Source organism: Hippopotamus amphibius, chromosome 11, assembly GCF_030028045.1.
Source record: "Hippopotamus amphibius kiboko isolate mHipAmp2 chromosome 11, mHipAmp2.hap2, whole genome shotgun sequence".
NCBI classification, from domain to species: domain Eukaryota; kingdom Metazoa; phylum Chordata; class Mammalia; order Artiodactyla; family Hippopotamidae; genus Hippopotamus; species Hippopotamus amphibius.
In genome coordinates, this window is record NC_080196.1 from 97,338,915 (window position 1) to 97,363,790 (window position 24,876).

General features: G+C 37.0%; 1 protein-coding gene across 2 annotated transcripts in view; it reads left to right on the forward strand.

Moving 5' to 3' along the window:
• WDR7 (WD repeat domain 7) overlaps nucleotides 1–24,876 on the forward strand; it is a 328,201-nt gene that overhangs the window by 248,441 nt on the left and 54,884 nt on the right. For both annotated transcript variants that reach the window (XM_057699834.1, XM_057699836.1), the window contains exon 25: nucleotides 19,761–19,860. In XM_057699834.1, coding sequence (XP_057555817.1) covers nucleotides 19,761–19,860 — 100 coding nt within the window. The remainder of the gene's footprint in view (nucleotides 1–19,760; nucleotides 19,861–24,876) is intronic.

Genomic DNA, 24,876 nt, shown 5'->3' on the forward strand with positions numbered 1-24,876 from the left:
TGCCGTGCTACCTATTTAGGCTGATTTGTACTAGATTGATAAATGAACAACAGCAAACATATTAACATATCAACAGAAGTAAAAATTATTGAGTATCTGCCATGTTTGTACCGTTGTATTAGGTGACTTACAGCACTTATGTGCCCTCTACTTACAAATAAATGCCTTTCACTAAATATGAAACACTAGTCAAAGTCAATGATGTGCATATCTGTGGTCCAGTCAGGTGACATTTGTTTTTAAAATCTTTATATAATGTTGTGTTCTTTTTGTTTGGTTTTTTCCTCTTTCCTTTACCCTTTCTTAAAGATGCTGTGGGTTTTAGCTTAGGTTAAGCTCTATAATGTTGCTACATACCAATATTCAGTTGTTACAGTTGGTAGATCATAAAAAGTTATAAAACTTCATTTAGTATTTTTTTTAAGGAAGTGATATTTATCAAAGCACCTAGCAAAATGCTTGTGATTTAGGTATTCAGAGAATATTAGTTTCCTGGGGCTGTCTCCATCTGAACAATAATGTGAAAAACCTAAATGTGTGTAAGAAATTAATATTTATTTGAAAGGATTTTGAATGCATAAAAAGTACAGGATGGCATTATTATCTTTTTCATATATTTAAAAATGTGGTTTACTTCCCAAAATATTACATCATTTTTAGTCAGTGTTATAAAGATGCTATTCACATCTAAATTTGTATTCATTCAATTAAGAGCTAACCTAGTATCCTGAAGTCAATCGTTGAATATTTAAAAATCAAAAGTACTCTCATTTGGGTTATACATAAATTTCATTATTTTCTGAGTACCGAGATAAAGTAGCATTGTCAAATGTAGAATGATCCTAAGATTGGTTTTCTTGTTTTTCAGTTTTGTTTAGTTTTTAACCTTGACCAGTAGGCTCATGATTCTGACATGCATCTGGGTTTTGAGTTTTCACTTCATAATTTTAAAGCCTGAATGTGATGATTTCTCTTAAGATTTTCTTTATTGTTAGTAACTTGGCAGTTATTTTTCAAATTATTGCATTTAAAATTTCCATTTTATTGGTATCATGAAAGTCTTGGGTTTAGGCTTAGGCTGACCTCTGTATTGTATGTTGCTATATACCAATAGTCAGTTTATTCAGGTTTGTTTGTTTATTCATTCATTTATTCAGGTTTATTAATGATTATATGACTTTAATATATAATTTAATGAGTGTTGAATCCATCCACTGAACTATGTTGTTAAATTTCTTTGTCCTCTGACATATTTACTCAAAACATTTAAGTTTAAGGTACAAATTATAAATCCAATGAAAGAAAGAAGGACTGATTCAGAAAGTTTGATTTTGCTAATTTTGTTCATATAATATTTTTCCATCAGTTGTTAAAACTTCTTGTAATATAATAGAAGTGGATTAGACCCATGCTAGTAAAATTTGATATAATTTTTTCTTATCACGGACCCAAACTCACTTGCTGATATTAAAACCTGAGGTTTTGGCCCTGTAGAAATGTATCATTTGCCAGAGCTGAGCCATATGTTTGTATCTAAACTTCTTAGCATCTGGTGTACAAAGAGGGGCAGACCTTCAATCCCTAAGTCACAGTTCAGATGATAGAAACAGAGCAGTTGTTCAAGAGGAACATACCTGTTTGTAGGACTGAGATCAACAGGAGTTGAGAGTCCTCAGAAGAATTTCCATCCATGGGTGGTTGAGTCTGTGGATGTGGGCCCTTCAGAAACAGCCAACTGTCATAAGGCATTTTATGTGAGGGTTTGATCATATGCAGATACCAAAGGACAGCCATGTATGGTTTATAGACCCAGATGTTTTAGCAATTTTGCGACTGTCAAGAATGTCTTGTGAAAGAGTGTACACAAGTCAGTATTAAAATACATTCAGGATAAAGAAGTTGTGGCACATATATACAATGGAATATTACTCAGCCATAAAAAAAGAATGAAATTGAGTTATTTGTAATGAGGTGGATAGACCTAGAGTTGGTCATACAGAGCAAAGTAAGTCAGAAAGAGAAAAACAAATACCGTATGCTAACTCATATATATGGAATCTGAAAAAAAAAATGGTACTGATGAACCCAGTGACAGGGCAGGAATAAAGATGCAGGTGTAGAGAACGGACTTGAGGACTCAGGGTGAATGGGGGGCAATGGGGAAGCTGGGACAAAGTGAGAGAGTAGCTTTGACGTGTACACACCACCAAATGTAAAACAGATACCTCATGGGAAGTTCCTGCATAACATAAGGAGACAAACTCGACAGTGGGTAATGACTTAGAGCGCCAGGATAGGGAGGGTGGGAGGGAGTCCTGGGAGGGTGGGGATATGTGTATACATACAGCTGATTCATTTTGGTGTACCTCAAAAATTAGCACAGCAGTATAAAGCAATTATATTCCAATAAAGAGCTTAAATAAAAAATAAAATAAAATAAAATAAAATTTAAAAAAATACATTCAGTGCCTGTTAGTTGAGAGAACTAAGGACAGTAAGCATAGGTATTAAGGGCTCACTCTCTGTTAGGCCCTCTGGGGAATAATGATCTCTAAGTGTAGTTCCTGGACAATCTTCCAGAGAATTACCTGATTTCTAGGCTACCCCTGAGAGCCACTGCATCAGACCATCATGAAGCCTGGTGATTCTTATGCACACTGAAGTTTGAAAACAAGTACTCTAATAATCCAAAATCGAGGAAACACAACCTGAGTCATTGTCCTTTGTGACCGTGTTCTGTTATGTGAGAGCTTGGACTCTAGAATGCCTTTCTGTTTACATATTTCCAAGGAAACATCTAAAGACATCCCTTCAGCTCCTGCATTCCAGTGATGCACCATTAATTTTTAAAGACTTACCCTCAGACGGTAGCACAGAATGCCTGCCAGAGACTTTAACTTCAAACTGTTCATTAATCGACTTTTATCTAAAACTCCATTGAAAAAAACCAGAACACTTAGAAGTTAGTTTAAAAAACACCTGGTCCATTTATCCCTCTACATGTTCTAGTTTATATCCCCAGATTAAACTAAACCATCAGAGAGCTGCCTGTTTGGACCACACTGTCTGACCTCCTTCAGCATTGCCTTCCCCAAGTTCCTTGTCAGTGTCTTGCCTGCAGTTTGCACTGAGGAACCTTCCATGTGAGTGTCTTAAGAAGGTTGACAGTGCAATTACTGTAAGGGTCATATTGGTGTTCTTTGTTTAGGGTCCCTTCTATGAGGACTCAAAAAAAAAACTTTTCTTTCAAATCCAGATGACAGGCTTTTTTTTGTTTCTTTTGTCCTAAGGAATGAGTATATGTTTTTTGTATTTAGTTCAGCAGAGTTAATTTATACATTTTGCTTTGGTCATTGAGCAACTCAAAACCAAATTCCCCACCTAACTTTAGTAGTCATGGCTTACATCTCCCATTCTCTTTTTCTCATCATTACACCTCAAGCTTATCTTCCTTTTCTTTTTACTGAATTATGTTTTATAAGCTGCCCTAAGTCCTTTCTGTAATGTGTTTGTATATATATATGTATTTATGTACATATGTAGGTATATATGTATGTGAAATAAAACACACTTATAACTTTGTTTCAGAAGTCATGAAAACAAAGATAATCATTTTACACATAATACTAACTATGGTTATTTTCTGTGAGTCTGTTTCTGTTTTGTATACAAATTCATTTGTATTATTTTTAACAATCCACATATAAGTGATATTTGTCTTTCTCTGACTTATTTCACTAAGTGTAGTATTCTCTAGGTCCATCCATATTGCTGCAAATGGCAATATTTCATTCTTCTTAAGCCAGTCGTCTGTTAATGGGCACTTGGGTTCTTTCCATGTCTTAGCTATTGTAAATAGTGCTGCTATGAATATAGGGGTTCATGTTTCAAATCAGATTTTTTATTTTTTCCAGGTTTATGCTCAGGAGTAGAATTGCTGGATCATATGGTAGCTCTATTTTTAGTTTTTTAAGGAAACTTCATACTGTTTTCCATAGTGGCTGCACCAATTTACATCCCACCAACAATGTAGGAGGGTTCCCTTTTCTCCACACTCTCACCAGCATTTATTATTTTGATGATAGCCATTCTGACCAGTGTGAGGTGGCATCTCATTGTGGTTTTGATTTGTACTGTTGGCCATCTGTATGTCTTCTTTGGAAAAATATCTGTTTAAGTCTTCTGCCCATTTTTAATTGGGTTGTTTGTTTTTTTCTTTAATATTGAGTTATGTGAGCTGCTTGTATATTTCAGATATTAACTGCTTTTCAGTCATGTTGTTTGCAAATATTTTCTCCTATTCCATAGGTTGTCTTTCATTTTGTTAAGTTTCCTTTGCAGTACAAAGCTTTAAAGTTTGATTTTGTTCCATTTGTTTATTTTTGCTTTTATTTCTCATGCCTTGGGTGACTAATGTAAGAAAATATTGCTACATTTTATATCAGAGAATGTTTTACCCATGTTTTCTTCTAGGAGTTCAATAGTGTCATGTCTTATATTTAGGCCTTTAAACCATTTTGAGTTTATTTTTGTATGTGGCATGAGGAAATGTTGTGATTTCATTGGTTTACATGTAGTAGTCCAGCTTTCCCAACACCCCTTGTTGAAGAGACTGTCTTTTCTCCATTGTATGTTCTTGCCTCCTTGGTGATAGATGAATTCATCCTAGGTGTGTGGGTTTATTTCTGGGCTCACTATTCTATTCCATTGATCCATGTGTCTGTTTTTGTGCCAATACCATGCTGTTTTGATTACTGTAGCTTTGTAGTATAGTGTGAAATCTGGGAGGGTTATACCTCCAGCTTTGTTCTTTTTCCTCAGGATTGCTTTTTCCTCATTGCTATGAGCCATTTATGGTTCCATATTTTAAAAATTACAATTTTAACTGCTGTATAAACTTTATAGTCATAGATTTAAATATTTCCTAATAATTAACATTTTCTTTCCAGGGATATTATTAATAATACAGTGGTATCCATTAATAATACAAGAAAATTACTTAGATCTCAATGCCCTTGAGAGACTATAGCACACACATCCTTCAAAACATAGTTATACAAAATAGTTCTATCACCAGCTTTTTCATCACTGTAACAAATAAAGCTATTTTATTATATAGGAATTAAACTGAGTTCTTTCTAGAACACAGATATATTAGCAGCAGTATTGTTGCAACATTGAATTAATTTTATGTTTATGAATAAGCAGAGTAAGAAGTACAGTAAGGTAATATTTAAGAAATGAATTCCTCTGGATTCCCTCCCATCTCACTGGACTTTGCTTTGCCTTTGTCAGTCTCCTAGCTGATCTTCAAAAAGGCATCATCCGGCACTCTAGATAATTATTGTTAGAGGCAGAAGTACAGAGGGTTCTGAGGAATTTACATTTAATTGCCTAGACTATAAATAATACAACATCCTCAGTTAAAAATACCCCAGACACTAAGAAAGTAGAACTCACTTTTTTCGAGGCTTGGAAGGATAAACAAAACTGAAATTTCCTCAGAATTCATTTTTAAAATTCAGTTATCAGCTGCTGTGTTACTGAACTTGAATATCCTTGTGAAGACCCTCATATACAGACCAGTCAGCTGGCGCATGCCATGCTTGCCTCAGTTTGATTAATTATTTCTCTTTTGGTCACCATGTAAACTGTCTCATTTTACACCACTCTATTTGATACAATAGCATAAAATATGAAAGTGTAGAAATGCACAAATGTTACTAAACTAAGAGAAAAGCAGTATAGCGCACACAGGTGTGATATATACTTGTTCTGAAATGAATACTTTAATGGTTTGTTATTCATTTTGCAAAAGAATTCTTTTTTTTAAATTGAAGTATAGTTGATTTATAATGTGTTAATTTCTGCTGTACAAAAAATATTCTTTACTAATCTCGCAATAGAAATATTTAAGCTCTTATGAGCTACTGACTATCAAAGCTCAGATAGAAAGGAAGATAAAGTACCTCTGGAAATATAATGAAATTAAAATATAATTTTTAAATTTAAGGCAATCTTATGTTCTTGAGGGCTAGTAGTGAGATAATGCATAACAAATAAAGGATTAGGGATTTTTTTAATAAAATTATAAGTTGATGGGAAAATATGATTATATTTGGAGAGTAAGAGGTTTTAGGATTTTTTCAGAGCAAAAATTAGATATGCCTCTACATGTGATTTTTAGTCACCTAAAACTCCACAATTATGTACATTATGAATAGCTTGAAGAAAGACATTTTTGCATCTGTTTCTTTTATTGTGCCCCATAGCAAGCAGTAGAGGGTTTCAACTGGCCAAAAGCAGTATACCCCAGAATTCCCACATAGATCCTTATTTCATGCATTTCTATTCTTTTAAGTGGCGGCAGTTTATTTGATGTATAACTGAGTGATTTGAGTTTATGCATTTTAATAACTTGTCAAATAAATTCACAGATTCTAAAGAAGTCCTTTGTTGAGCTCTGTCCTAATTTTTAGTTTAGAAAATCTGAACACTCAATATAGTCCCTCAATAACTGTGGCTGAATAATGATACCAGCTGTGGTGCTTCATGTGTCTAGTCCTTAATTTCGTCACAAGTGGCACCGGTTATTTCACTTTAAGCGGTGACCTTGCTGCATTATTTTTAAAGAATTACAAGTTATAGAATTTGGAACCTGCAAAGGACCTCGCATTGCAAATTACCCACCTCTAGCCTTCATTTGACAAACGGACAAACTTACAGGCATTCTTGTGCTGACGATCGGATGAAAGGGAAGCCCAGGTTGACTGAACGGATATTACACCTGCTCTGTATTCTGCAGGGGCGGGGTGTGCACCTGCTGCACAGGCACCCATGTGACACAGAGTTGCGCCAGCTCAGCGGAGGATGAGATGGCTGTTGTCGGGTCCCAGGCCCAGGCCTCTTCCTTACTGCATCCTTCCTTTCCCATCCTCTCTCACCTCCTCTTGGACCTTGCTTTTTGGAGAACACTTCTCTCACTTTTTTTTTTTTAATAAGAGTTTTTCGATGTGAACCATCTTTTTTTAAGTCTTTACTGAGTTTGTTACAATATTGCTTCTGTTTTATGTTTTGGTTTTCTGGCCATGAGGCATGTGGGAATCTTAGCTCCTGACCCGGGATGGAACCCACAAGCCCCTGCAGTGGAAGGCAAAGTCTTAACCACTGGACTGCTGGGGGAGTACCCCCTTCTCTCACTTTTATCCTCAACTTCTCTTCCTCAGTCTGGAAACATGCACTCATCTCTCATTTGAAGCCCTTCCTTCCCTCTGTGTCTCCTCTCTCCACTGTCCAGCCTCTCACCTCCGCTCCAGGAAGAGGGGTCGGCGCTCCATCCATTTTGTCACCTCTCGTGTCCTTTTCATCTGCTGTCATCTGATCTTTGTCCCCACCATTTTGCTAATGATCTCTCTCTATCCCCCTGGTTACAAACAGCTTTCTGATTGCCAAATGTTTTTCAGTCTTTTTTTTTGTTTGTTTTGTTTTTCAGTATTGAGTGCAGTGGTTCTAAAACTTTTGGCCTCAGAACCCCTTAAAAATTGAAGACCCCAAAGAATTTTTGTTTATAAAAGTTGTATCTATAGATTTTTAATATATTAGAAGTTAAAACTGAGATTTAAAAAAATATATTTAATGATAAAAAACTTATTTAATAATAAAAACTCAATTCCTGTTGATATAAAAACTTATTTTTATGAAAAATAACTACTTGCCAAAACAAAAAAAAATACTGAGAAATGTCGCGTTGCTTAACATTGTTGCACATTTCTTCAATGTCTGGTGTAATAGAAGACAGGTGGATTTTTATATCTGCACATGTCTTTAATCTGTCCCCGTGTGTTGTTTTAGTTGAAGTTTATGGTGAAAATCTGGCTTCACATAGAGAGTTGAAAAAGAGAGTCATATTTCAGTGATTTTTAAAATAATTTTGCATCTTCTTTGATGGTTTACCAAAACTCAACGTGTGGTCATTTTTTAAAGATTAGCTGCAATGTGGAATCTGTAATTTTAATGAACTTTTCATGCTGTTGTGTTCAGTCCATTGGGTGGGTCTGTGAGTGGTTTTTGGAGTGAGTCTTTCACCCATGCATGATTTTATAATATTATGCACTTGTCTTTGGAAAATATTGATTACTGAATTATATGTAAATTTTCCGTATACTGTCACGTTGCAGTTCACAATATCAAAACCCCTTATTTGCTAATACCACTGCTGATCTCATAAAAAAAAGTCAGCGAGTATTGGGAAGCCAGATACCATTTTCCAAAACTCTAATTTTTACTCAAAAGCTTGAATTTTATCATTGGCAACAAGTTCTGTCAGTTGTTTTCCTGGACAGGAACAAAGCAGTTCATTTTCAAGAGAATGTCTGCCAAATACCCAGGCGCAAATAATCATAGCTTCTCTCTCAGTTATACTTTCAGTGAAAGTGAGAAAACAGCTAGTTTAGCTTGCACCTCAACCTTCCAAGCATTTTCCCTGAGACAGCAATCATATTTCAGTTGACATTAGAAGTGCTTTGTGTATACTTCCCATTCTATCACACTGAATAGTAAAACATGTACTCAGGGGCCAAAATTTAAATAAAATTAATAATTTTTATTGCTTCATCAAGGATATTCTTAAGTGAAAACACTTGGTTGTTTTATTTACTACCATTGCATGGCAGTGAAGAACAGTTTGGTGCTACTGCCTTGATTCGAACTGAAGTACAAGCAGTTTTACCCATCACTGTATACCATCAGTGCCAGTTCAACACAGTGAAAAGGTCACATGATGCCTCAGGAGTTTTACAAAAATAGTTTTGATCTTACAAACTTCCCACTAGGAGCATAAGGCCCCCAAGGCATCCACAGACCACTCTTGATGGAGAACCTCTGATTTAGTGGAACCTTTTCTTGCCCTGAAATGTGAGACTTACTTCTTTCTTAAAACTCTTCTATTTTCTCCATCCTCTGTATCCTGAAGTCATAACCTTTCCTAGGATCCAATCCTTGACGAGATCTGGGATTAAACAGGAAGATCTGGGATTAGTTTTTCTGAGGCTCAGTACAATTCCTGAAATTTTTTTTTAATTTAATTTTTTTTTTTTTTGGAATTTTTATTTTTGTTGGCTGTGTTGGGTCTTTGTTGCTGCGCACGGACTTTCTCTAGTTGCAGCGAGTGGGGGCTACTCTTCATTGCAGTGTGCGGGCTTCTCATTTCGGTGTCTTCTCTTGTTGCGGAGCACAGGCTCTATGTGCGCCAGCTTCAGTAGTTGTGGCTCTCAGGCTCTAGAGCACAGGCTAGTAGTTGTGGTGCACGAGCTTAGCTCTGCAGCATGTGGGATCTTCTTGGACCAGGGATTGAACCCGTGTTCCCTCCATTGGCAGGTGGATTCTTAACCACTGTGCCACCAGGGAAGTCCAAAATCCTGAAATTTATTCTACTTACTTTAAAGGACCCTTCATTTTTCTAGGGATTCCTGGCTCTCCTCAAATTCCAGTGCTGCTGGTCCCAGAAGGGGGTCTTCTTAAAGAATCCTAGATGTTTAGTGTTATCCAAGTACCCAGAGTGATACATAATACCTGGCAGCAAAACTGCGTCACTTAGGGCTCATGTTACAGATGATATCCTGTTAAACGTGTCAAACCTGCATTCTTCAAGTCCCAATCTCAATCCACTATGCTTGGGGCACATCAGTCTTTTTTCCTATTCCTTGAATAAGGCCAAGCTTATTTCTTCCTCCGTGCACTGTGCTGGGCTGGGCCAGTATGGGCTGCTCCGCTCCATCTGCTCAGTCAGGCACTTCCCCGCCCTCAAAGGCCTTAAAGTTGGCTTGGCAGAGACAGAGTGGTAAATCAGAGAAATGTCACAACTCTATGATAGAAGGGTACACAGAGAAGATTCCCAGGTACTGTGATAGGAGGAACACAAGGAGGGACCTGGCAGTTGTGCACTGGAGTTAAAAGGAGGATTGGTGATGTTTTAGCTGTAATGACCCATATGGGAAAAGAGTGGATATATGTATATGTGTAACTGATTCACTTTGCTATACAGTAGAAACTAACACAGCATTGTAAATCAACTATACTCCAATAAAAATTTTTAAAAATAAATTTAAAAAAAAGAAAAAAAAGATGACTAGATGTTTATCAGGCAGAGAAATCCTTCTGACTCCAAACTCTAAGGTATTTCCATATGCAAGATTGGCTGTCACTGAATGAAATACAATATTAAATGCAATTGTAAATCTCTGACCAATGAATCAACAATCACTTTGCAAAACTTATAGTGTGTATTCTTTTCCATTGCGTATTTCCCTGCCAAGAATGAAGAAATTCTCCATCATAGACCCATGCAATATATTTAATGGCTCAGCTACTTGGGCTTCTTAGTAGGTATTAAAACGACAGTCGTAGGAGTAGGGAGGACGCTAACTTTAAAGAACTCAGGATAAAAATTTACTGTAAATGGATAAATCACCTGTCTTTGTAGTATAGACATTGAAATTTAAAGAATTTTATAGGGTTTTCATGGATTTAACTGATTATCTCTCAGTTGGCCTCTTAGTATAATTTTGCATAGAAAATGTACTTTGTGTTAAACACGGTCGTTCACTAGCACCCTCTAGTGTAATTATTGCTTACCAGCAGTTGCTTCCGTTGAAAGATACTAGCACAGCGGCATACCATACAGCCATTAAAAAGACTGAGGACAATCCCTTTCTGCTGACCTGGAAAGATGCCAGTATGAGATAAATTTAAAGAGAAACGAGCAAAGTTTCAGAAAAGTATGTAAAATAAAATCATTTTTGAAGAAGAAAACTATATATAAGGATTGATATTCAGGTATGTACATACATGAATACATATGAAGAGGGGGAAAATCCAGAAAGACACACCCCAAAGTGTTTCTCTTGGTTACCTGGGGTGGCGGAGGGGGTTTGTGGTAAAGGATAACTTTCCTTTCTTAAGTGTTTATTTTTTTATAGTCTCTGTTTCTTTTTTACAGTAAGTGTGTATTCCTTTAAAATTGGATGTACTGTATTAGAATAATACAAATGAAAAAAAATCATTGGGAAAACATTAAAGCTATAACATAGATAAGATACAGAACATTCAGGGTAAAATAAGTATTTAAAGTTTTGAACTGAGTGGGGAAAAAAATCCAGACAGAGGAGTTAAAAGTCTGTATTTTCAGACATAGTTTACCTTTTCTTAAACTTTGTTATTATGTAGACAGACTGATTGATTCTGCTTTTCACGTGAAAAGCTGAATCAGCTCCATTCATCCTAAATGGGCACTTAAAATCCAGTAAGAAAATGAACACTGTCTACTTAGAACAGTGCATGAGCTCACTTTTTAAAAAAACTCCTCCAAATCTTTGGTTTGTACTTATCCTGGATGATGATAACAGTACTGGGATATAAAACAGTTTCTATCCTAACTTCTAGTAAAATTCTTAAATTAGTACTGTTTTATAGAATACCTTTTACAATAACTATAACTATTACTCCTCTACTCACATGAGTAGAAACCCTTCTAAAACCATTTTAGTCCATATCCCTACTCCTAAAACCTCCCCAGCAGACGACTGTCTTTCCATATTAGGTTCTTCTTGAAAAAACAAATCTGTGAAGCTTCCAAAAGTATTCCATTTCACTGTATAACAGAAAGAATATTAAATTTTCAGACTGTTTGAAATGATATAGAGAAGAGTTTCAAACCAAAGTCCATATCATTTGTATTAGCAGCTTTAAGCCGAAACTGAGATAATTTGCTATTATCAGGTTATATCTGCAAATCACAAGTGTTTAAGAAATAGGCAAGTTTAAAATATTTGGGGGAACTCGTTTCCCTTATTTATTACCATGTTATTAGCACTTATCTGCCCTAGGAAAATAGCAAAATAACCTCACTTTTTACATCCTTTCTGTGGCATGTAGTCAAAGATGCAGGTGGTGGTGGTACTGATAATTACGTCGGCTATGGAAGTGTGTACTTACTACAGCAAGTACTTATTATGTGCCGGGAACGATTCTAAGTACTTTACACATATTATTAACTCATTTAGTCCTCATGACGGTCATATCAGGTGCTATTATTGTTCCCATTTTACAGATGAGGAAGCTGAGGCATAGGTAATAAGTTACCTAACTTGCTCAAGGTCACACAATGAGTAAGTGGAAGAGTCAGGTGATAAGAGACGTGTCTCTCAGCCATCATACAATACACCCTCAACAGTCATGGTATTTTTCCTTGTAGAAACTCTGCTTCTAGTTCTCCTTCTAACAACCCAGCTTCAGCGTGCCTATAGCAAGTTTTTTCAGAAGGAAAGTATTTTGCCTACTAAATACTCAGCGATGTTGTTCAGGAAGCATCTGTTGGTGATTTACAGGGTGCAAGATGCTGTGTAGGAAGTCGTGACTCTCAAATGGAATTTGCCAGCGTCCATCACCATCCCAGAATGAGGGGTCTTTACATTTTGTCTTTTGAACTGGTGTGCATCACTGAAGCACTTGTAGAAAACATTCCCCCACCCTCCACTGCTCACACCCCCCAAAACTCACACAGCTTGCCTTGGGCTGATGCATTCACTAAAGCCACTTTCATGTCTTTCTTTTTTTTTCCCCCATAAATTTATTTATTTATTGGCTGCGTTGGGTCTTTGTTGCTGCACGTGGGCTTTCTGTAGTTGTGGCGAGCCGGGGCTACCCTTCATTGTGGTGCGCAGGCTTCTCATTGTGGTGGCTTCTCTTGTTGCAGAGCATGGGCTCTAGGCTTCAGTAGTTGTGGCACTTGGACTCAGTAGTTATGGCTCTTGGGCTCTAGAGTGCAGGCTCAGTAGTTGTGGCACACGAGCTTAATTGCCCCGTGGCATGTGGGATCTTTCTGGACCAGGGCTTGAACCCACGTCCCCTGCATTGGCAGGCAGATTCTTAACCACTGAGCCACTAGAGAAGTCCCAACTTTCATGTCTCTTAATCATTCAGACATATTAGCAGCAAGGAGAGTTCTGTCGCAGGAGGTGTACAAACTTGTCTGTAAGGTGCCTCCTCTTCTACAAAGCTCCCGCCTTGATTGCAGCTCTGACATCCCTGAGGGCTATTGGCCAGTGCTCTGAGGACCGACTCCTGAATCTTTTAGGCCCTGGCTGCTCACATGATGGCCTCAGAAGAGCTCTTTCCCATCTCATCCTGGCCAGCAAGGGGGTTGTCATTGGTACCTTCTTGTCAAACTGTGCATTGCTGCAGTGCAGAAGGCCTGCCGTTCTTTCGCGGAGAGCAGCTTTGCCTGTGTTTAGGGCCTAGATCTTGTCCATGGGTTATTGGGTGCACATCGTGGGTATTGAGGTGTTGCTCTCCGCATCCAGTATGCACGATGAATAAAGGGATGCAGTGTGTGGATTAGATTTTAAATAAATTTTGTTTTCATTATAAAAAAAATCTGCATATATATCCTGCAGAGTGTAATCAAATGAACCAACCTAAAAAATTATTTCATGCAAATTAAAACAAAAATGTGATAGCATTTTTTCCTCTTACCGGCAAAAAAAAGTAGAAAATTTGATCATACCAAGTGGGGGCACTGTTTTACCTTTACGGGGAATTGAAGGTAATTTGGCATTGCCTATCGAGATTTAAAAATGTGTGTATGTTTTAATCCAGAATCTTGCTTTGGGGAATCTATCATACAGAAATACTCACCTGCGTATACAAGAATCTGTGTATAATATAACTTAAATATCAGAAAGAGAATAGTTAAATAATGAGTATACGTGCACAAGAGTACATGCAGGTGTGAGAAAGGATGATGTGGATTCAGGTGTACTGATGTGGGAGGGTGTTCCATGAACTATTGAGGGAAGAAAAGGCAGTTGCAGAATAATAGATGTAATGTGATACCATTTTTTAAAAAAAATTAGAAAAAGCTGGGAAGATCCACCAAATTGTTAACAGTAATTCACCCTCGGTAAAGGAGAGAGTATGAGAGGAATGACTTACTTTTTACTACATACTTATTAGTGGTGGTTTTTGCAAGTGCATATTGCCTTAATACCTTTTAAACAAAGAGTCCAAAGTTTTCAAACCATTTTAAATCAACATCAAGAATTTGTAAAAGCAACTAGATAAGAATGGCTCCTAATACCTCAACAACTCCTGGAAATATTTATGTATACAAGTTCTCAGGAAACTGCCTGATACACAGTTTGTCCTCAGTAGCAGTTAGTGACTTGTAAATAATTATAAATCATAGTTATAGCCCATACATTCTATTCCTTACATCCTTAGATTTTAGGTGGGTTCATTTTAGCTGGAGATGAATTTTGGATTAGTCGAAGAGTGTTCCTTGTTGCATTTTAATGCTCAAAGACACTATGTACAGTATTAACATCCTGAGATCATTGCATATTATTAAAGTCATAGTTGAGAAAGTGATTTTACAGGTTTCTGTCTTTCTCCTAAATCATACCTCTGCTGAGAGTTGCGTGTTTGCTCTTCCTGTATTATTCCAAATTGGCTTTTAAGTTTCACACAAATTTTTCTTATTTGAGGGCCATTTTTAATAAAAATAAAAAAGGTCATCAATTCAAGGGAGACTATAAGTAGAAAGTACCAAAGTTATTTAGTCTCAGGTATTGGACACTTGGCAAACTCTTAAGCATCGTGATTTGCTCCAGGATCCTGCCCAGGAGTGGATCCAATTCACATTTGTGTTTCACATCATAAATCACATTGTTATGGGGTGGTGGCACCTTCTTGTGAGTTACTTCTGAGGAGTTGATGTCACAAATATGCTTTGGAGAAATATAATAACCTATTCTACTATTTAGTAATGATCGAGAAGTGATTATTTCTTTTAATTATGTTTCGTGTGATAATACCATGTTCAATGAAATTTATGTGTGCCTATGTAAGTACCTGGCACACATACAAATTCTTAGAATAATTTTTATTCCCAGAACATTTATACCAAAAATATATACTTTATCACATATATCATTATTTAGACTATATTTGCCTCCTTGAGTTTCAGACCAAATGATCTTTTCTAGTTCCCTAAGACATAATTACATAATTTCCAATATGCAACTGTCAGTCTCATACTAATGTACTCAGACTTCAAGTGCCTTTACAGATATCTTTTTGTAAATCTGCAATTGTTTGTCTCAATTGAAAATACATTTTTTAGAAGGGTCATGGGGCTGCTTTCTGTGTCTTGATTTCTGCCTAACTTTTTTTAGACAGTTTTTATTTCCTTTGTTGTTTATGCCAATTATTATTTTAGACATTATAAAATATTCATTGGTCTTAAAAATTGATATGTTTAGCCTAGTTTGTATACTAGTCACTGAAGCATAAGCATAGTGATTTGGACTTCTTACAGCATTAAACTTTGCACTGGTGGATCCCGCTCGATTGGACCCTGTTTATGGGTTCATACATTCAACTAAAGATAAAGTCTCTGATGGAGGGAAACAAGCAATAAACAAAAAATTATTGTTTAATATCAAAGAGATGATAAGTACAATAAAGAAAAAATAGGATATCGGACTCATGAGCAGTGGAGGAAAGGCTGCTGTATTAAATACGACAGCCTCGCTTATCAAGATAACCTTGGGACAGAAACCTAAATGAAGCGAGAGGGCACAAGCCCTGGGGATACCGGGCAGATGAGATTTTCACGTAGAGGGAACAGCAAATGTTAAGCTCCGAAGCGGGTGGGCTCTTGGAATAATCACAAAAGTATAAGGAGATGAGCTGACCAGAGCAGAGTGAGTGAAGGGAAGAGGAAATGAGGTCCAAGAGGTGTGAGGGTCGGATCACGTCGGGTCTTGAAGGACAGTTGTGGACATACGAGGGAAGTGATTTGATCTACGGCTGAAAAGGAGCCCTCTGGCTGCACGTGGACAGTAATGAAAGCACGGAGATCAGTGACTTTAACATTTGGGGATGATGAGCACTCCGGGCCCAGCAAGAAATACACGTTGCAACATTACTCGGTTCCACTTCATTCGTCTTTCGTATACTTGAGTGGTAATGTTTAATCTGACTTGACAGTTTCCTTCTGGGGGGCCAAGAGGAGGAGAACCATTGTTGTGACTTGAGTATACCAGAAAGGTACTTGGCAGGTTGTTGCCCAAGAAATACTGCCCAAGTGCATGTTATCAGTGCAGTGAACTAGAGACTGAGACACCATTTCCAGAAGGCTCAGCACAGATGAACCCTTATTTGAAAACCCTCCTCCCAAATTTCGAAGGAATTCAAGACTTCCGTGTGGGATCAGGTCAAGACTAAAATAGTCTTAAAAACCATGATGGATCCTGCTCTTCAATCCACTGATACCTTTGGGGGTGGGGGCAAATAATGTGTATCTCACCATCCTTAATCTTGACAGCCTCTCGGTGGAGAACTGGTTCCGGGAAAAGAGTAGTCTGGGTGCATGATGGGCTCTGGAAACCCGCAGCAGAGATGGACTCACTGCGGCCAGTCCCCAGAGTAGAGACTTGGGAAGTGAGTGCATACATACCTTGGATTTCCTCTGTTAAAGAAGACACTGTTAAAGGAATAAAACGTTTAACAAGAAATCCAAAGATTAAAAACATGCCATGAGACTTTCACTGTCCAAAATTCTTTAAGACATTTTTGGACTATTAGTCTAGTAGTAAATTGCAAAGAATGAAAAAAAAAAAAAAATTCAGACCTGTAATATATGGTCCTTTCAGGCAGACTAAAGATTTGATACCAAGAATAGATTTGATCTTTTTTTCTCCCATAAATAATGGTGTCTGTAGGTGATATAGAAGGATGAGGATAGAAAATGGTCAATGTAACAAAAACTTTTTAGATTCAAGTTTAACTAAGTAAAATTTTGTCAACATAAATGTGTTTTGCCAACGGTTTGTTCTGAAGAGGATTATTTTGAGGGGTGATTTTAGTCCTGTTTTGCAGCAGGATTTGGGCAGTATGGCTGTTACATCTGTGCAGAGTTTCATAATGGACAACAAAATACCTCTGGAAATGTTATTTTCCTGTGGCTATTAACCTGCACAGAGTAGATATTTGTTAAAACATTTGTTAGATATTATATTCCATGTTACTCTAATAGGATTTAAATTGTGTAGGCTTATGTGTGTTTAGATGTGATGTAGATAAAGGCATAATATAGGTATATAGTGATGCCTAGTACTTAGACCACTAATTATTGAATAGCAAAATAGTAAATATTTTAATTTTTATTTTTATTTCTTTTATATGTTTGCTTCTTTATTAATGCATTAATTAAGATCTAGCAACAGGCCTACAAAGCACTGACATTTCTAAGTCGTGATGATTGTAAATATGTTGAGATATCTGAAACGACTGTAGTGGGATACAAAATATCTGTGATTTCTATCAGTGACAGAGTTACAGGCACCATTAAATACTACTGTGATCTGTGTTTGTTTCCTATCCTCTTTTTTTTTTTTTACATTTTTTATTAGTTTTCTATTTTATACACGTTAGCGTATCTATGTCAACCCCAATCTCTCAGTTCATCCCACCACCACCCCACCCCCCACCAGTAAACATTTTTAAACTCTTCTAAATCTCTCTTATTTTTGAGTGTGGAAATATTAAACTTTTTTTTTAAGGGAATTTACTCACCCTTTATTGAAAAATCACAGTGTAACAATCATCACAACCCACCCACCCCCATTTTAGGAGGATTTCATTACAATAAAGTGTTCTGCTGCTTATAACATTACATCATAAAAGTCTCTTGGAAATTTTCGTTACTCCAACTTTACAATACAAAGGACCACCTTTTCTTCACCTCTACACGGGTCACCATTCTGCAGCTTGAAACCATTTGCCTATCCAAATGTCATCTTTGTATACAGTAAATCTTGAATGCTGATTCCTACCTTCTTGGCAGTGATTAGGATGCTTGACAGTGATTAGGATGCTTTAGACAAGAAACGCTTTTAAGAAGCTTTTTGCTAAAGCTCCATAGAGTTCAGGAGTCCCCAGTCCCCTTCCTTCCCTCAAACCTGTGTACAGAGAGAATGTCCCATACCTGAGCACGGCAGAACCCCTCGAGACCTCCTCAAGGACCGTCTTTCACGCGACTGAAAGTGAAGCATTCATCTTCCACTAAGGGGGAAAAAGCTGCCTCACTGCATCAGGCTTCGGGGTAGGACAGAAGTATTGTTGAATCCGTTACCTGGTAATAAGTATCAAACAAAAAGTTTAGACACTTAATAGCTTGTTTTCCAGATTTATTAAATATGTATGAATGTCATAATGTCTGTGAATGCCAAAAGGGCTTTGTCAGACTGTCCCTGATTTCAAAATGCTCACAAATCTCTCTCTCCCTCTGTCTATCAGCCTCTCTTACCAGAATTTCAGAAATGGAGTCCTATGCCCTACAGGTTTTTTTTACTCTATGTCAATCTCAAGAAAGCATTAGAGAAATATTTCTTTTCTGTCATCTGATTTGCCTCCTCCTGTCTTTTACAAAAATAATAACAGAAAATTTAAATTGGTAGCAGGGAATCACAGGGAAAAAAGGCAAGGAATATGTAGTAGAATTGATGTAATATTCTCAGAAATATTGAGGGTAGGCCATTTAGTTATCTGGGTGACACTCACTGAGACAATATGACTAGATAATGGGAAGGCATATTCAAAACTCTTTGTGTCTGGCACTTCCCTGATGGTTCAGTGGTTAAGACTTTGTCTTCCAGTGCAGGGGGTGCAAGTTCCATCCCTGGTCAGGGAGCTAGGATCCCACATGCCTTGGGGCCAAAAAACCAAGACAGGAAACAGAAACAGTGTTGTAATGAATTCAATAAAGACTTAAAAAAAAAATGGTTCACATCAAAAGAAAAATATCTCAAAACAAAACAACAACAAGAAAACCTCTTTGGGGCCCTAAAATCATACCTTATTTACACATCTAATAATTTTTATTCTTACCTTCCCAGGCTCTAGCCATGTGGCCATTAAATCGTGACACAGCCTAGATCAGGAATTCAAATGCTTAATCAAGTCATGAAAATTAATCTAGAAAAATACACAAATAAAAATAAATCAAGCTTTTACAACCTTCAAGGCATCCTCCCTAAATCATGCAATGCCAAATCACCAAATATGCTTATTTATACGACCAATAGTCACCATTTAGATAAAACTGATAAATGTGGAAACCCTAGAGAATTTGCCAGATAATTTTTTTTGGTGGATAGCTTTCTAATTTCATTCTAAATCATTGATATGAACGTTTAAGCATCATAGTTATGTAGCTTTTTTATGATTGTTCTGCCAGAAGTATTTTTCATTCCTTAATACTTTAATAAACCATGAGAACATAATTAGATTGAATATGTAAGCCTTTTCATCTTTTCTGTTTCTGTTCAAATAGAAATATTTGCATAATAGTCACTGTAGCAAAACTGAGTTTTCATGTTTAATCTTTTTTGTATTTGACCCTTATTTCTTGTTTCAAAATCCAAGGGTGTTTGTAATTATGAAGTTGTTTTCTATTGAAAATAATCATTAACAGGCCTAAGTGGTATTCTGCATCATTTTTCTTTCAGTTGATTTTAAGAATTACTACAATAAAACATTTCTGAAAAATCTCAATATGTTAATTATAGACATACATATAGTTATTTAAAAATATATATCGGAGCTGACTTTAATCTTTGAAGTGTGTTGCTACCCACTTTGATGTGCAGGTCATCTCACCTGTTTTTTCATTTTTGTTGTTGTTAAAATGTTCAATCCAGGTTCTACATGGTCAGCTATTATGAGCGGAATCACAGAATAGCAGTTGGAGCTCGCCATGGTTCAGTGGCCCTGTATGACATCCGGACTGGAAAATGTCAGGTAAATAAATCATTGTGACTTCCTCTCCATAAAGTGCACAAGTTATTGAAAGGAGTGAGAGACCAGCACTTCACCAGTTGACGTGCTGAGCTGCTGGAACATTATGGATAATGCTAAAGGGATCAATAGTTTAATGAAGGACTCAGAGAATATAGAGCCCTACTGTCTTTATTCACTGGGAATGAAGGGTTGCCACAGATGGGTTCGTAATAGAGCCCTGAGTAAGGTTGTACTGCTCACAAACCACTTTGCAATAAATCTCTTCTTTTAAACAAAGTTTTCTGAATTTCTTATTTTTGCCCTGTGTTTTCTGAAAAAAAAATTGATGATACATTATTATGATTAGTGACTAAACAAAACTTAGTTTCTGACTAAGTAAAATGAGATCTTTAGCAATTATAAGACAGTATTCTACTCAGAGTTCAAGAAAGGCAGAAATCACAATGGTGTTTGATGTGGCTCTATAAAAAGGAAACTGAGGCTCTATTTGAAATATATTCCTTTTTATACAAGGGTGAGTCAAAAATTATCTACACTGTGGCTATAGAATTCATTTTAATTAACTTTTAGAAAAGACAAATACATCATTTTTCGATATAATCTCCTTGCTTTCCAATACACTTTGTGCAACTGTGAACAAGTTTTTGTATCCCCACATTTAAAAATGTTTTAGGCTGAGCTGCACTGCTGTGTTCACTTCTTCATCCAAAGTGAACCTTCGTCCTTCGCAGGGCTGCTTTCAGGGGACCAAACAGGTGAAAGTCCGATGGAGCAAGATCAGGACTATAGAGAGGATGCTTTAACACCTCAAAACGAAGTTTTTTCAGAGTGACAACAGTGTGGGCAAAAGTGTGCAGAAGCGCATTGTCACGTAAGATCACAACGCCCTTGGATAGCAGTCCTCTGCGTTTAATCCGAAGTTTAGGCTTCAGCTGTTCAATAAGCATCTCTATCCATACATACACACTTTGCAACAAAATGCTTTCTCCATACTGTAGTAATAATGGCACCAGGTATACCCTCAGACCACAAAAAAAAACAAATTGCTGCACACTGCTCTTTTTTCATGCAAATCACAAGTGGGGCATCCATTTTTGCTCACACCACAGTTACAAATGAACTGATGTAACATGTCCACACCTGCACAGCAGTAACTGGGGAGACAGTAGCCTTGAACAGAAGGCACTGATAAGACAGTGTGGCCAACAGAAGTTTTAATATAACCAGAGTGTGGATAGTTTTTGACTCAACTCTCATACTTTTATAATTTTCTATGCTTTTATAAAACTTTATTGTTCATGAGAAATTCTTCTTGGTCTTGATCTTAATCACTTGGTTCTCCAAATGTACCAGCTGGGTAGATGGAACAAATCTAGCCCCACTTTACATATAAGTGAATCGAAGCTCCCAGACTTTAAATTTCTAACCCAAAGTCACACTTAGTTTAATGGCAAAAACAGGCTAGGCTCCCCTCTGATCATGGTGGATTTATTATGTTCATTGATAAATAGTTCCAAGTCATAACTTCTTATTTTTCACTATGGCTGAGACATTCAATCATATCAGGAATTGTATGCAACCATATTAGACGGATATATTCACCTGTATTAGGAATTTCCGGAAGAAATATGAAGTACATCAGGATGTATCTAAATTTTTAATTGCCTCTTAAATTTAATGAACTATTAATTAGTTCTCCGAAAGCTTCTCTGGCGGCTTTCCATGAAGTAGTTCTAAGAGGTAGTAAGAGGCATTGGGGGTAAAAGTTTCAGGGGTCAGACAAGCTCAGGGGGTACCAGTCAGATTTAGCAGGGTTTCTTTGTGCAGGCCTTCTCCGAGGTGCTGATGCATGAGCGCGCATGGAGCCTTTCCTGGAAGTGTATGAAATATGCACCGTTTGCCGCACTGATGTGACTACTGAATTTCTTTTGTGTGATTCTTTTTTAAGACATTAACTCCTCATTGGTGACCGTATTTCTTTACTCTGAACTCTCACTTTGAGCAATGAAACCACTCTGAATACTTGCTTAAAAGTGAAGTTACATGTCGTCTATAATGTTCTCTCCTAAGAGAGGCAGATTCTTCAGACAGCATTTTCAGAATCTCTTTTGGTAAATCAGTTTTTAAAAATGAGAGGGCAGTTGACTCTGAGTAACACCAGGGTTAGAGGTGCAGACCCACAAGCAACTTATTATTGACCCTCCTTATTCCTGGTTCCTCCGTATCCCTGGTTGTGTACCTGGGGATTCAGCCAACCCCGGATCGTGTAGAGCTGTACTATTTACTGTTGAAATCTGAGTACAAGTGGACCCATGCACTTCAAGCCAGTGTTGTTCAAGGGTCAACTGTGTGTTATTATTAGCCAACTTGAGAGAAATAAGCCACAAACATCAACAAAGTAAAGACAAAAAAACAAAAAAAAAAATTGAACAAGAGGTCCTTTTCAAGCTTCTTTAAAATTGAACTGAGGAGATCAAAGAGAGGACACTGTTGCCACCAACAGAGAGAAGAGTGAGACAGCGTGAGCACAGTGATGTAACCCAAAGAGGAGCGAGAAAAGAACAGCAGTTAAGAGCTGATGAGAAAGTACCAGACTGTCCTGAGTGTACATTTCCTGACAGTGTTTCCTGCTGCGTGGTCTCAGTGAAGATCTTGGTAACATCCAACAAACATGAAGAATTTGAATATCTTATTCTTTTTCATTAAATTATTTGAGAAACACTTATCAATCAATGACATTCTTTCTTAACAGGAATTTGTAATGTCATATTTCATTTTATTTTCTGTACATTATTTTACTACATTCAGACATTTCAGTGTCCCCATGATATTTTTCTACCTCAGCTGCTAGATTTTGATACCCCAAATAGTCATTAGTGTTGTACAATGGAATAACCTTTACCTTCCAGTTCTGTGTGAAAGTGAAGGTAACCCTTTCCTCTCATCATTCAGAGCATGAAAACAAAGCTAAATCTCTAAAATCAATCTTAACAGCTTTTGCCAGTTACCAGTTTTATCCAGTGACAATGAGCTCTTAAGGGATTCTCTTAATTCTTTTATGGTATTAGTGTTGTAGTGTTTGAAATAAGTGAGTCAACAGTTGAAACAATACACAAGTATAGTTGGCATGTTTAAAAAATGATATTTTAGAGGTGAATCAAAGGACTAGGAATTTTGCACTAGGAATGCAGTAAAGCAGTTTTTCAATTAGCTCTTGGAATCAGTGAATGGAGAGAGTGGGACAGTTTTCCTAACAGCAAAGACATAGAGAGATGACATAAAAGATGTAGAAGGGATAATTAGTAAATTCACTGGACTCCAGTGGTAGATTCCAGTTAGGTGGAAAGATAGGGGGCAGTTACCTAAGTGAGGAGAGTCACAACTGATGGGGAGACCTGCTATGTCCAGGGTGCCAGAGGCTGTGGAAATGCCCCTGGGCCCAGTGGAAGCAGAGGACCTGCGGCTGAGGGAATAGGGGAGGAGCATATAGGTTCTCTGTCGTCCTTATTAGATTATTTGGTAAAGGATAATATAGAAAAGTCAAATCTCTTTCCCTTACCTTTTGGTATTGGCTTTTTTTTTTTTTAATCAATTTTCTTACAACCTATTCTTCTCAAACTAGTACAGGTGATTATACCAAACCTGAAGATAAATACGCATCCGGTCTGGAACGTGAATTTTACTTACATTAAGAGTTTATAAGCTGTTGTCCAAATCTGCCTGCCACCTGTTTTAGTAAATAAAATTTTACTGGAATACAGCCACGTCATTCGTTTAAGAATCGTGTACGGCTGCTGTCACACTACAATGGCAGAATTGAGTTATTGTGACCGGAAAAGACCACATATGGTCCGCAAAGCCTAGAAAATTTATTATGTGGTCCTTTACAGAAAAGGTTGCTGTCCTCTCACCTAGGTAATTCGAGGAAGAAGAGTTAACTCATTTAACTGAAAAGTGATTTAAAACAGTATAGTGTAATGTATTGGAGAACAAATAGAAACTTGTGTGGCTTAGATCCCATCTCCGTTTCATAAACTTAAGAATGTTTCTCAACTTTTCTGAGCTGAAGTTTCCTCACCACAAAGTGGTGATAGAAATAGTGCCTATTATTGTGAGAAGTAAGGTAATTTATGTAAAATTGTCAGCAAGTAGTTTGTATTCAGTAAGTGTTGGTTACGTTGTATTAAAATAAACTTGGAAATGCATTACTTTGCAATGAAAGTACATTAATTGTGGAGAATTTTAAAGATAAACCTTGAGACCTCAGAGTGTTTGTAGACTGTCAGGGCTAGGACTTCACAAGGCTTAGTTGGGAGAGCTTTGGTGAAAAAATCCGTCAGCGCAGCTGTAGGCCGTGCGTAGATTTCCTTTCAGCTCTTGCCTGTGGTGTTGGGCTGCATCTCCACTAATTATGGAAATCAGAAACTTTGACACAGTTAAGCAGTTAAAATACTGCTGTGCTGCTAACTGCGTTTTTTATTTGGCAACTGCCAGCAATTTAGGAATATACCTGACTCGAATTTTGCTTAATTAAAAAAAAAAAAAAACCCTCCCGATGAAGTACTTAAATTGTGTTAGGAAGCACTGTTCTTGATAAGCAGGCTAATTACATTCCATGAATCCTTAGAGCTACAAGTGTGTGTTTGGTTAAATCAGCAATGAAAATCTTCCCTCTAGCAATATTAGGCTTTGGTTTGGCAGGCTTGATATTATCTCTCTCTGATTTTCCAATCCTTTTTTAATGTTTCTTTGTAATAATAACTGCTGGCTCTGTGCAAGATTCTCTTAGGCTCACGTTAGCTAGTTTTCCTTATGAAGTTTGGATTGTGTTACTTGGAGGTATCTGATTTATATCTGACTTATAAATCAAAGATAAATCTTGCGTTTATTTTTGGTAAATCTAGGCATTTATTTTCTTACTTTGACATAGTGCTACCAAAAAGGCAGTGATGTTTGAGAGGAAGAAAGTATGGCTGAAGGCTTATCTAAATCTTAAATTAATAAAAGAACTTTATT